Source organism: Halichoeres trimaculatus, unplaced genomic scaffold (assembly GCF_033239565.1).
Source record: "Halichoeres trimaculatus isolate MK-OKI-2021-1 unplaced genomic scaffold, fHalTri1.1 fHalTri1_scaffold_5, whole genome shotgun sequence".
In the NCBI taxonomy this organism is placed as follows: domain Eukaryota; kingdom Metazoa; phylum Chordata; class Actinopteri; order Labriformes; family Labridae; genus Halichoeres; species Halichoeres trimaculatus.
In genome coordinates this window covers 35,282,375-35,295,699 of record NW_027437183.1, presented here as the reverse complement: position 1 = coordinate 35,295,699, position 13,325 = coordinate 35,282,375, and the positions used below count along the sequence as shown (strand labels likewise).

General features: G+C 40.6%; 1 protein-coding gene across 1 annotated transcript in view; it reads left to right on the top strand.

Moving 5' to 3' along the window:
• nr6a1a (nuclear receptor subfamily 6, group A, member 1a) overlaps positions 1–13,325 on the top strand; it is a 141,695-nt gene that overhangs the window by 27,330 nt on the left and 101,040 nt on the right. The window contains exon 2 of the mRNA XM_074670957.1: positions 7,852–7,899. Coding sequence (XP_074527058.1) covers positions 7,852–7,899 — 48 coding nt within the window. The remainder of the gene's footprint in view (positions 1–7,851; positions 7,900–13,325) is intronic.

The following is a 13,325-nucleotide window of genomic DNA, read 5'->3' as shown; positions in this document are numbered from 1 at the left end:
TCTGCAACGTCCTTCAGATCACAATGAGCAACACGTTTAAAAGAACTGCAGACTGCCAATAAGCCAAACTCATACGATATCTCCCCAAACCAACATACTACTGGATCAAACTGACCAGTCAGAGCATGTTTGCTAACTTAAGTGGTCTAAATGAGAGCTTTCATTAGGATTTTAGGGTACCAGTTTCACTTTGGCACTTTGGAGGGCTACATGGTTTGATTCTGACCCCTTCAGCTGTCAGACAGAGCCCTGTCTGTGATTCAGAGTCTGTACAGAGCAGTGTTCTTCTTATCTCATAGCTGTGAAATGAGGAGAGAGTTAAAGCCATGCTCAAGTTGGCGTGAAAAACAGATTCTTACGGCGAGGGTAATTCCTCAGTCAAAGAAGATCGGAATATTCTGCTAATGGGTTTATTCACGCAAACAGGAAGACTCAGCAGGAGCATCAGAGGTTCAAAGAAACGGTTTGACCCCACTAAGCTTCAACATTAACGAGGCAACTCTGATGTCTGGAGTCGGCCTCTAAAGCCTCCTGAAGCCCGTTCACACATGCACAGCGGTCCTGGAATTGTCCTGACATTGTCTGGATAAGGTGCACATGCAGAAACAAATTTCCTGATCCGTCCTGCCAGCCACCAGATAAGTGTCTGCTTTAGGTGAGGATGCATCCATGCTTGAAGAGGTTTCAGCTCCGTGACCAGCTTCACATCCTGACACAAGGATTTAGTGAGCACTTAGGTTTTTGTACACTCATCTGATCTTTATAGGATGGAAAAGACAGATGTTGCAAAGGTCATTGTATCATCCCACCTGTTACCCTCAGCAAGAAGAAGTGGGGCGTTATCAACCAATCAAAAGAGGTTATGCTGTCTGGAGTGATATGCAGCATCTGTGATTGTGATTTGTCCCTTTCTTGTCATGAACAATGCAATGGGAAAATAGTAGAGCTGTTTGCTGCTGTTCAGTGTCTTTTAAGGCTTGGTCTGTCCCTCTGGTGTCTCCGTAGTGGCTCTACAGGATTTACAGCTCAAACAAATCTCTGTTTTTCTCACACTGGTGGTTTAAAAATCTCTTATTTCAGCCTCTGTCTGAAGAGCTTAATTTAGCAGCTGTACGGTTCCCCGCTCCACAAACCCTTTTTCTCTGATTGGCCAGCTCTCAAGAGGCCTGTAGGCGGCAGAGCTATAGGTAGATCTTGGTGTTTCACCTCCAACGTGTCATGAACCAGTAAGGAGATCCTCATGTGATGACCTCATCATTTCAGGATGTCTGGCAGGGATTTTGTGCTTTTGATGTTTGACAGATGTTTGGATATCTTGTCAGAAGCTAAACCAAAACACCTGAAAATTTCTGTCAACTGTTGTTCAGTAAAATCTCTTAATTTAATTATGCACACATTTTATTTATTCAATTCATTTCATAAAACGTCCCATCTAGTTAACGTTGTTGAAATATCTTAGTTTGAAACATGATGTTAGGAAAATGCTTCTTTCCAGTAACTTAAAGTCACTGTGAGGAGTTTCTCAGTAATCTTACTAAAGTCTCTCTTCTAGATATATGCCTGATTGTAATCCACACTTCAAAATGAGATTATTAGCTCCAATATAGATTATTTCTAAATGCTTTCTCTTAGCTACCAGATTGGGTCGAGCAGGACAGGATTGATTTACGGCACGTCTAGGTCTCTATGACAACACCACGCTGTTTGATGAAGTTTAGAAGTGAGAAGAGGGATCTGTGTTTTTCTCTGCTGAAAACGATTACTGTGATTAATTTTGTTGCGATGGTGGACACTGGAGCCTAACTGTCAGACAGAAAAGGACAGAAGAGCAGAAGAAGTGATAGAGCACGAGCTAAAGGCTAACACAGGAGCTAAACTGTTTGTGCTAGTGTTCATTCCAACCCACAGTCAGCAGTTATTCTGCAGTGGTCTGTTCAAACTTGAGAGTCTAACAATAAAATTAGGTGACGTTAGCTCTGCTTGGTAGATCAGCAGTGGAAGGACATTAGGGATGGGTACCTCCCTTATTTGAAATGATAGAATACTGATACAGTACCTGACAATTGGTGTCAATACTCAATGGTACCTATTTTTTTTAACTATTAATTTCTTTAATAGTAAAATCTCAAAGTTTTTCAATTTCACATTATTTCTCAATAGATAAACGTGCAATGCTGTTCATGTCCAGCATGGAAAAACACCTACCCTTTAGGTACCTGAACATGGTGCTGTTTGATTTTAAGAAGAATGGTACCTTGTATGACAGACAGAATTTGGTTGGTAACTATAAAAGTACCTTATTGGGTACCCATCCCCACAGGACATAACCAGGATTGACAGAGAACCGGGCAAAGTCTTTTGAACAAAGAAAAGTAAGTCAATTAAAAAGAAGATCTGATCTCCATTAGAGCTGCAATCAATGAGTATTTTTACTGGTGACTAATCTATTGGTTATTTTTTTCAATTAGTGGACTAATCACAATTATTTTGTGTTTCAACCTAATTTGGCCTTTAAAAAGTGCAGATTTTTAAAATTCAACTTGTGTGTTGCATTTTCACTGCACTTACCCAGAGTTAGGTTCTCTCCTCTGATTGGTCAGCCCTGTGTCATGTTTGTTTGTTTGTCTTTATTTCATTCATAATGACAAAAAAATATAAGTACTATACAAAAAGAAACAAAATAAAGCTCAAGATGAATAAAGCAGGTAACAAGGGAGATGAAAAATTGGTAAGACCGCTTATAAGTGATTTTGGGCTTGTTTTCTAATGTTCAGTTTCTTATTGGGGCTTGCTTTGCTCTCTTTATGATCCCGCCTAAATCTCTCCCAGCTCTCCATGACAATGTGTTTAGTTTTATTTCTCGACATGCGCTATTCTGCTCATGTGCACTAATGCTACCCGCCCCCGCTGAGTGTCACTGGTGCAGTGTGAGCTTGAGAGTGAGAGCTAACAGAGAGTGAAGGAGACTCTCTAAATCACGTTATCAGATGCTAAACACCGGGAGCTGTCAGGCTGTCCAAGCCAGAGATGCAGAGCCTCCATCAGTGTGCAGTGCCATCGAGGCACAGAGATTTTTCCTCATTGATATTCCTCATGTATGAACTTGGTGACCTTTTCCCATAAAAGTATCCAATAACACAGCACCTCATGCTGTGAACTGAAGTTACAGATGAGCATTACCCCTGGTATTTCATTTCACCATGTGACTACAACAATAAAAACAATAATATGACGTGTTGACTGTTAAAATTTGCGTCTATTTTTTTATAGTCGACGAGTCGATTAGGATGACCGATCGTTGCAGCTCTACTAAACTACGGTACAAACTGACAGAGTTTTCTTGTTGTCACATGTCAAACAACAGCATGACATAACAGTTGCCTTGCGAAGAGTCACATCTTTATGACAGTGTGTGTGCAACTCCAGGCCAAAGGAGTCGCTGCAGTCCAATTCAATCTGGTAGTCCCCACAGTCTCTTTAACACGACTGAACCCGTAAAACGGAGATGTCTGAAAATACAAATAAAATGAAAATTCACATCACATAGCTTCATTTAAAGATGTTGTCTTACTGAGAGCCAAAGAAAACACAGCTTTACTAAACAGCTTTTCTCTGGCCTCAGACGCTGAGTTAAGCATCACACTGTAAACTCCTTGGAGAAGGAGGAGAGGAGGTCACAATGCATGAACACCTTCACTTTGCTTTTTATTTTGTAACACCACTACTTCCATTCCTGCTCAAAACATAGTCCCTGGACCTATTGGATCCTAAACATCCTGGAAAAATAAGTCAGGAGCTCATTTTGAGCAGGGGTTCACCTCTCTTTCTCTCACTGTTGCTCGGTTCGACATGTGATACTGTGGACTGTGGTTTGTTCCTCAGAGATAAGAGCGAGGCTGGCCCAAAGCTGGCTCCACTGCCAGGTAGAGGCCAACCTGCTCAGGTATCAGGCTGGCGTTGCCCTCCGCCGGCCATGCAGAACCCAGACCATCTGGGACAGAGGAGCAGAGACAGTGATGGACTGAGGTAGAGGTTGTATGGATGTTGAGCTTGCATTCCTGTGGAGCTGGGGCTCAAGGTTCAGGATTTAGAGACTTGTGACTTTGTGCAACAACAAATCCAGGAACAAGACGCTTCACAATGAGACGTGTGGATCTGCTGTGTGGGGATGGAGGTTGTAACGCCTGGTTTGGTCATTTAAGCTGCGGGACATCGTTGTTGCTGTAAATGTGGATGCTGCTGGATAATTTTTTGAGAGGAGAGAGAAGTTAATTTACTGTGTTCAAGTGTTTTCCATCATGTCAAATACCAGAAAGGTGACAAACAGAGCTCAGTATGGATTTTCTTTTCACTGACAGTTCTCTACGTCAGGCCCATTCAGATATGTTCAGGTTGATATCAGTGGAGGTGAAGGACTTCAGCCTGGTTCAACAGTGCGAGTATCTGATCTGATGAAACAGCCACTGAGTAGATAGTCAATCTGCTCACGTCAGTTCAGGACGTGAAGACTTCTTCCAATTCTTCTAGAAAATGCCATGTTGAGAAGTAATAACTTCTCTCATTCCTCGAGGAGTGAGACAGAGGGGACGAGAGCCGGTATGTTATTTTGATGAGGAGCTGATTGTGCTGGAGCTTGTGGAGTTTTTAGAGGTGAAAGGTTAAAGATGCAGCCTTTCTTTGTCAACACACAATGGGCCGCAGCAGAGCAGGCTCCGGCTGTATTGGCTGCTGCTGGAAGCCTTCTCAGCCTCGGGCTACAATGGTCAATAAAGTGTCATGAGGATTAGCAACAGAGACCACACACTGGAGAGCTCCATTCTTCTCTAATGCTGCTCCATTATCAGGACACACTGCAGCCTTGGAGTATGGATTGAAACAGGGTTTAATCCTCAGCCCTGAAATGCCTCTGTTAAGAGCTGAGCACAGCGCAGTGCAGAGAAAGATGGAAACCTGTAGGTGGGAAGATGGTTACAAACATTAACCTGTTTCGTCATGATGTGACCAGTTTAAAAACAGACATTTCTTATGTACAGCTGTTAAAGTGGAGGATTAAAGAGCAGTAAGGTGTGGTCGTTTACCTTTAAAGGAACTTTAACAGAGAAGACTGTTAAAAATAGAAGAGAACAGCTCTTCACTAACACTGGATGGTAGAGGGCGTTGGAACATTTGATATCATTGAGAAGTTTGGACCATCTGTTGCTGCATTTTTCAGCCGAAGCAGATTTACCCTGTTTGGTTTTGACTCAAGGGGCTACCTGCAGATTTCTACCCTGAAAATTAAGTCCATATGTGTACATGTGTGTTTTTTTAATCTGGTAGAAAGAAAAATGCACTCTTACTGTCCACTTCATTAGGTAGTCCTTGCTAGTTCCAGGCTGGACCCCTCATCACCCTTAGAACTGTCTGTATTCTGGGTGTTTAGATTCAACAAGCTGCTGAAACCTCCCCCAGAAATTTTTCTCCACATTAACATGATAGCATCACTCAGCTGCTGCAGATCTGTGACTGAACATCCATGATGAAAATCTCCTGTTCCACTGCATCCCAAGGTTCAAGGCACTATAAGCAAAAACCAAGAGGATGTGCCTGCTTCTTTAAATCATACTATTAAGGCTTGGACAATATGCTTTTCTCCCGATTCAAATCCCTCTGACGCTTTTTTATTTTGTTTTATGTTTTTATTAATACTCTTTTTTTAATGATTATTATTATTATTATTATTATTATTATTATTATTATCATTATCATTATTATTATTATTATTATTATTATTATTATTATTATTATTATTATTATTATAATAATAATAATAATAATAATAATGATAATAAATGATAATAGAAAGAAATCCTTTACCCTTTTTGGGTGCTTCTTCTATTTAAATTGTAATTCTTCAATATTTCCAATTTTTGCCAATTTAACCTTACTTTTTTTATCACCAGGCCATGTGAAAAGTTGAATTATGATGTAAGCGTCTATTGTAGAGATAGACATGTTGACATGATATTTTTTTTCAGGACCAATTCTGATTAATAGTTGTCAAGGAAACCTATAACCGATAACTGGACTGATATTAATTTGCAGTAAAAGTGAAACTATTAACTATTGGCGTGAAAGTTTTGAATAACACAAACTCTAACACTCAACTTTTATTAAATGCCTTATCGTTCTTGTAAAGTTAACTGAAAACTTTAACTGAAAAAATAAAATACTGTGAAAAAAGTTTTCCAAAATTTCAATGTAACTAAAATGTTTTTTCTTTGTCTCATCATTGTTTTAAAGTACTTGAGGTGTGGTTACCACATGTGGGACAAAGCTGGAGACAGAGTAGTGACTGTAGACAGGGGCACAACTGCATCAGAGCCAAAATAACCTAGTTGTAAACTATTGGTTGCTAGATTAAAAAAAAGGCTGATACCAATATGTCTCAAAATGCTGACAATAATTAATAGTTGATAATGGCTCTATCCCCATTCTACAGATTATATCAGGAGCCAAATATGCACATTACACGTGAGTCAGTTTGTAGGGTTTATATATATATATATATATATATATATATATATATATATATATATATATATATATAATTTTTTTTCTCGATACTTATCTGAAACTATTTTTTCTTCCACTCCTACACTGGGGAGCATTATTTTGCTGTAATCATTAGTTGAGGTGAAGTCCTGTTGCAGAAAATTACATTTTTTTTTCTTAAGGCAAAATTCTTTTACAAATCCACATAAGTGCAGGATGCACTGTGATGTTCTGCCTTTAAATCAATCCAAAAAAAAGAAAAAAAGATTATATTTCAAAAATGATCCACAAGTAAACTTTTTCACCCAAAGCTCAGAGTTGGAGTCTCATCAAGTTCAGAGATAACGTGTGTGTGTGTGTGTGTGCCACTGTAATCGTGTGTCCATGTGAGTGCAACCACGGCACGAGTGTGTGTGTTAGAACAAAGTGTGTGTGTTGGTGTATGCTCCAGGGAGAACATATGCTGCTGTTGACTGTGGAGGAGTTGGAGGGGTGGGGGTTGTGGAGTGGGGGGCAGCTGGCGTGTGTCAGGTCAGGGGTCTACAGCTGTTGGTAGCTGGGTGGTACACCGACACAGATAGGGGGATCTGAGGCACACTCTGCACCCGTCTTCCTGTGAGTGATGAAGCTCGCCGGACGCCTTGAAAGTGAGAAGAGGACGCTGTGTCTCCAGACGCTGGCGCACAGATGGCCGGGCTGCTGTAGGAGGCGAGGCGGGGAGGAAAGTGGGGATGAAGTGAAGCTGGGACGTGAGGTTGAAACCAATATGAAACACATAGATTGTCCTCGGGTTGTGACTGTACCAGTATGACATGACACGGTCATAACAGAGATCAGATTTGTTGATGTGGTCCAGATCTGTTGTTACGGATCCCTGCTTTGAGTTTCCAGTATAAATTTGTGTAATGTGGAATATTTACACTACATTTTTTCATATCACTGCTAAAGCCAATAACTTGACCATGTTACTTGATCAAAACCGTGCCTGTGTGAGTTTTTCGTCTCTCATCAAAAACCTGCCTGATGATGATCTGAGTTTTTCACTGAAGAATGTTTTATTGGACTTAAAATGAACCATGTTCACCTGGAAAATCCAGAAATCCTTTCTCACCACGTTGGCAGATTTGTTCCAAAAACAATTGAAGTGTCATTTTTCTCCTTTGATATTTTGGAATCAAACTTTTTCCTGGACTTGTGTGGTAAATGTTGTTTGTATTAAGTTTTAAAAGACTATTTTACTGGAGAAAGCTGAAGTAAATGAAGTTACTTAGTGTTTAGATATGGGCTAACCTTACCTCTTTGTTTTGGCTCTTCCAGGCTTCTTCAGTGACCATCCAATGGAGTCTGAACACGGCTACAACATGGGTGAGTCTCCCATTTCAACATTACTGTCAGAGTAAAACGTTCTTTATCACCCTTGTTTCTCACCTTTGTCTTTATACTTTTTTCTTCGTTCTTCTTTGCTGTGCAACACTTGTCATCAAACCTCACGAATGTAAATGTCAGAAGTACATGAAACAGCAGCACGTTAACATCCGCAAAAACAATGTTCCAAACATGATTTCATTACATCTGAGCTCAAAACTTCAAACCTTGATGATGAAAACAAAGGGGCTTCTCCTTTTTTGACTGTTTTGTTTTGTTCTTTCCAACAAATGCCTGCTTCTAAACCGTCTACAAAACACTGACTGAATCACTGGGTCGTTCTTTTGGCTTCGTGCTGTGAATCACTTCATCACAATAAAATCACAGAGGGTGTTAAGTTCAAAACATGTAAGAATCTTCATGTTGTCGATTCCAGTCTGTGTCATATAGCTTCAGCTCTTTTTACACGTGCACAGAACTCCTAAAAATGCATGTAGTAACTCAAACATCCCAGCTTCCTACGTTTATTTTACCTGGACTCCCTCCTGCTGAGGGTACATGAAGACAGGGTGTGATATTGTGCAAAATTAGAGAAGTTCGATACCACTTTTTTTTAGACCCATACCAGTACGAGTACTCCCCCATGAGTACTCACTGATACTGAGCACCAGTACTACTAGAACTCTTGATATGTAAAATTTCAATTAACGTGACAGATTATTATGATCAAAGACAGCACACTCACTCTGACATTAAGTCTAAAATAAAACACAAACAACTCTCTCTGAGTTTATATTTTTTGGATAAATATTTGAAAAAATAATATTAAAAGTGCTCATAAAACTAACAACTGTCAGTTTAAGTATTCTTTAAAGTCAACTAAAGTGTAAAATAAAACAGTTTAACTGTTAACTCTCCCAGTTCATTCATGTTGTCTGAACTGGACCTGATGCACATTTGCCATGGTGTTAAACCGCAGCAATTAGCAGCAACTACAGGCGAGGAGGACTTGCTCGAGGTAAGATTTCCTTTCCTAGAGTATCTGCCCCTGGTATCTGCAGCCTTCAGGAGTACCAATACCTTGAAAAATGGCTGGTATCGGCCTGGTACAAATACCTGGTATTGGTACTCGCTCATCCCTATGCAAAGTAATGTCCTGCAGCTCTATGGAATTAGGACGACCATGGCTGTAAGATGATGTAACTCAGTTATGTGTTAATGCAGTGCAACAACATTTAAAAGCTGTAAATTGTCAGAAAGAAAATTGATTTTCTACCATTTTATCCTTTTAAAAATTAAGAAACAGCAACAGATGGAAAGTAGTGGTGATGGCATTACATTTAAAAAATCTACAAATTTTGATGTTTGTTTTTTTTTACCCACTGTGGACTCATGTTTCACCACAGTATGAAGTTCTACACCTCAGTGGGTTCAGGACAAACATGACTAAAACACGACAGGTGTGACTCAACAATGGCTCCTCAGCAGTCTAACTTAGTCAAATTGCAGTAATTCTTACAATATTATTACAAGCTGTTGACTCTTGAAAAACTCATAAACTCACAAATGTTTACACAGTTTACAGTCTTCATTGTGTCAATCTGCAATGCAGTTCAACAATGAGATCTGGTGCCGAGTGACTGAGCAGAAATTTAACTGCAAAGCAACACCATGGGGAGCAAAACTCAAAGGATTTTTAAAGCAATGTATATGTCAGTCATTCAGGGTTTACTGAATGCAGGAAGAAGTGAAGAACTGTTTGCTTTTAACAGATTTTAGCTCAAGCTAACTTTTTTCTGCAAATTTTCAAAGAAGATATGACAAACAAAGTGATGTTGATGACATTGTCCTGTCTTCTCTAGCCTGTTTAGACAAGTAGCTGACATCGAAGCATTGAGGTATTCTAGAAAATCTGAAAATAAAGCTGTTTTTTGTTTTTTTTTTTTCGTTTTTGAATTAAAAAAATTATTTTAAATGAAAGTCATTTGAAATTAAGTCGTATTCTGTTGGTGGGTTTGGGATCCAGAGGGTTTATTTGAGTAAACCCTTTAAAATAATGCATCACTACTCTATCTATTTGCATGGTTCCAGTACTGGTTGCACATTTTAATACTTCACACAGTGCATAAATTATGTTGTTCCATTGTCTGTGATGTCACCCATTTGTTTCTGATACTGAGTTTAAAGCATATCGCCAGCAGGAGCCATGTTGGAAATGCTTAACTTAATCTACCTGTAGCCTTCTTGCTAACAGTGACAGGGTGCCCAACTGTCAGTCAAGTAACGCCCAGAACTTATTTTACACTTCATAACTTAAAAGAGTGAGTGTGACTCAGTCTGTGAGTTTTTAAAGGGACAGTGCATATAAATGAACATTTCAACACAGCATGTCTGTAAATATGCTAGAATTAGCCCTAAGGCTAATTTTCATCTGTTGTTCCTCGCAGGTCAGAGCAGAGTTCATAACAATAGAAAAAAAACCTTCAAAAAAAAAAACCTGAGATGATGTGCTGAGGTAGTTCAGAGAGGAAGAGCAGCGAGATCATGAGAAAAGACGACCATGGACAGGATCAAAGGATGGAGCACACAATATGAATGTGATCAAAAAAGTACATTTTGTCTGTTTTTTTTTTTATTAATCAAAAACAGGAAGAGAAACACAAAAGAAGAGAATCCACTCTTCTTAGGTAGCTTAGTTGTTTACATAGTCATAGAAAACAATATTATTTGGGTCTTGAAAGATCGTTCAACACGCCCTAAAAATGGCCGGCAGCTAATGAGTAAATTAAAGCCCACTTTTACACACCAGCCCATACCGATGTGTTGAAAACATGACCAACAATGGCTGATACTGATATTGATACTGATATATCGTGTGTCCCTTTTTAAGACCAGAGGTTTCTGCTTTATTATAAAGTCCTTGATGAAGATTTCAGGAGTGGCTGATATCCTCTACCAGGATGAAACTCCTTAGATTCTGAGTAGCGAAACAGTTTACAGGAGTGGCCAAAATGATCAGAACACCAAGCATATTCCAGAGGTTTCAGATACTTTTGTTGATTTGGCTGTTAAAAGCAAGACGGGGCAGATCGTTGGTGTGATATTTTGTCAAACCAAATGGACACATTTTAGAGATGTGTATTGATAAAACTTTAGTCCCTGAAGCAGCATGGGCTGCTTTAGAAGATGGATGCTAACTGTTTGGGTTGGTGAGAGTGAGGAGCAGTAACATGAAGCCATAATGTAGTGGCTCCATCTAGAGGCAACTTAGGGATCTACAGCTGTATTGAATGGCTTTTAAATACCTGTTCAGTCCACCAGAGGGGGGTATAAACTCAGTCTGATGGAGCCGGCTCTGCTCAAACTGTGTGTGTTCACTGATGCTGAAACTGTTAGAAGTGAAACTGTGTGTATTTGTGTGTGAATTAAAAAAACAGATGATCATTAAAGATCATCACACAGCTGCAGGTTGATATTTATTTATTGTTTGAGACTAAAGAAACTGAACAGATTCCCTCTGTGTTTCCTCTATGGATCTGTTGTTTGAAGGGTTTTTGTAAATTTGTGTACATAAGTTTTGCGCAGAGAGCGCAGCTGGAGAGTCAAAGTGTTTTTGCCAGCAGAATGTCTCTGCTACATGCTGAACCTGTAAACCTAAAATGTGAAGAGGAAACAGGGAGCAAAGGGCCAGGGGTGAGGCAGTGGTCCAATGTTAAGGTCCAGGTTCAGGCGAAGTTCACCCAGGACTCCCCTGGCTGCCATCGCAGCGCCAGGTGGCACCACGGGGGGGTCAGAGGTCGGACACAGTTCAGAAAGCGCTGACCTCGCCATGACTCTGCGCTGACCTGATTGTGTGCAGCTCTCCTCCGGCCTGGGCTTTCTCATCACTCCCTCCATAAACCTGCAGGAGGAGATGGGGGTGGAAGGAAGCTGGAGAGGAACTATTAAACCTGAACACACACTGAATGCTGCCCATTGTTGGGTGCTGCGGGAGGAGGCGTGGATTTATGAGGCTCAGCCTGATTGGGTTGTAAACTTGACGAGGTGGGCTTGTGGCCGTAGCCTCTCTGTCCCCTCTCCTCTCTCTGCTGCCCTTTTTCTCCTCCCAGGATGCCTTGGTGCATGCACTGGGCAAGGGTGATGCTGGGGTCAAGGGGGGCTGAGGCAGGGCTCCTCAGGCTTGTAAATGCTCTGACAGGGGTGGGAATTCAGAGACCCCCATTCAGTCACCAAAAAACCCGGGTCAGGGGTGAAATAGCTGAGTTAGCAACAGCTGTTTTTATAGCAGCGACTCAGGAGAAGCAGTTTTAGGTTGGATATCTTATACTGGAAATATGTTCCTCAGAGGTGCAGGGCATCCTTTGCTCTCCCTGAGCACGCAGATGGTCGTTTACTGGGGATTGATCCGTGGTTCACTGGGTTATAAACCTGTGAGAGTGCCGTGTCAGATGTAGTTGTTTGGTGCAGCGGTCAAATCAAGGAGTCCATAAAAGCTGAAGCTGCTCACCAATCCCTCCAACATCAGAGCGCTACAATCTTCATGATAACTCCACTGGCTGGAAACGTGGCTGGTTCCACTGTTTCATAAAAACCTTCTTGATTCTTTGTGTCCCCGGCACGTTTTGCTTCATGACTCCTCCTCTCATCACCTCTCCCCTGACCCATCCCTGACCCCCTCTCTCCATTAAGTCCAACTCCACAGCTGACCAATGGCTGTCGCTGTGGTTATCATGCTTCTTTGGTGACTACTTGTGTTGCGTGGTTAATCATTACCAGCTGAGAATGAGACTTTCTCTCCTCAACTTTGCCCCGCGGGCGGTTTCTCTGACTGGATTTACATGCACCGTTTATCCCTCTGCTGTTCACTTTAAACGTCACCTCTCAAGAAGAAATCCCAGCAGGCTGAGATGAAGAGATGATGTTGAATCTTTTATTTTCTCTTTAACTTCAATGAAATTGATGTGGGAAACACTTTAGGGCAGGCATGTCCAAAGTCAGGCCTGAGGTTTCATCTGCCAATGTAAAAACTGTGGCACTGAAATCAATCATGCCCTGAATGATCTGCTTACATTTACATTTTCTGTCACTGAACTACATCTGGAAAAGGACTTGGCAGCTCAAATCAAAACCAGGATTAAGTGAACCTTCTAACTTACTTTAGTAAAGTCACGATTATCCCAACTCTTAACTCAAATTATTCTGTAATTCTGAAAAAAGTCTTTGAAATGAACATGTATGGATGAACAATTTAGGGTTATTTATTGGAGCAGTGGAATTGAAAACACACATCAGCTGGAATGGAAATGTTTTGTGGAAAATGAATCAAATCTAGAGAAAGAGAATAATAAGAGGGGAATAACCAGAATCATTAAAAAAATCAAAAGAATCGACACAGCAGTTTTACGTCTGTTAGAAGCTCGTATTGT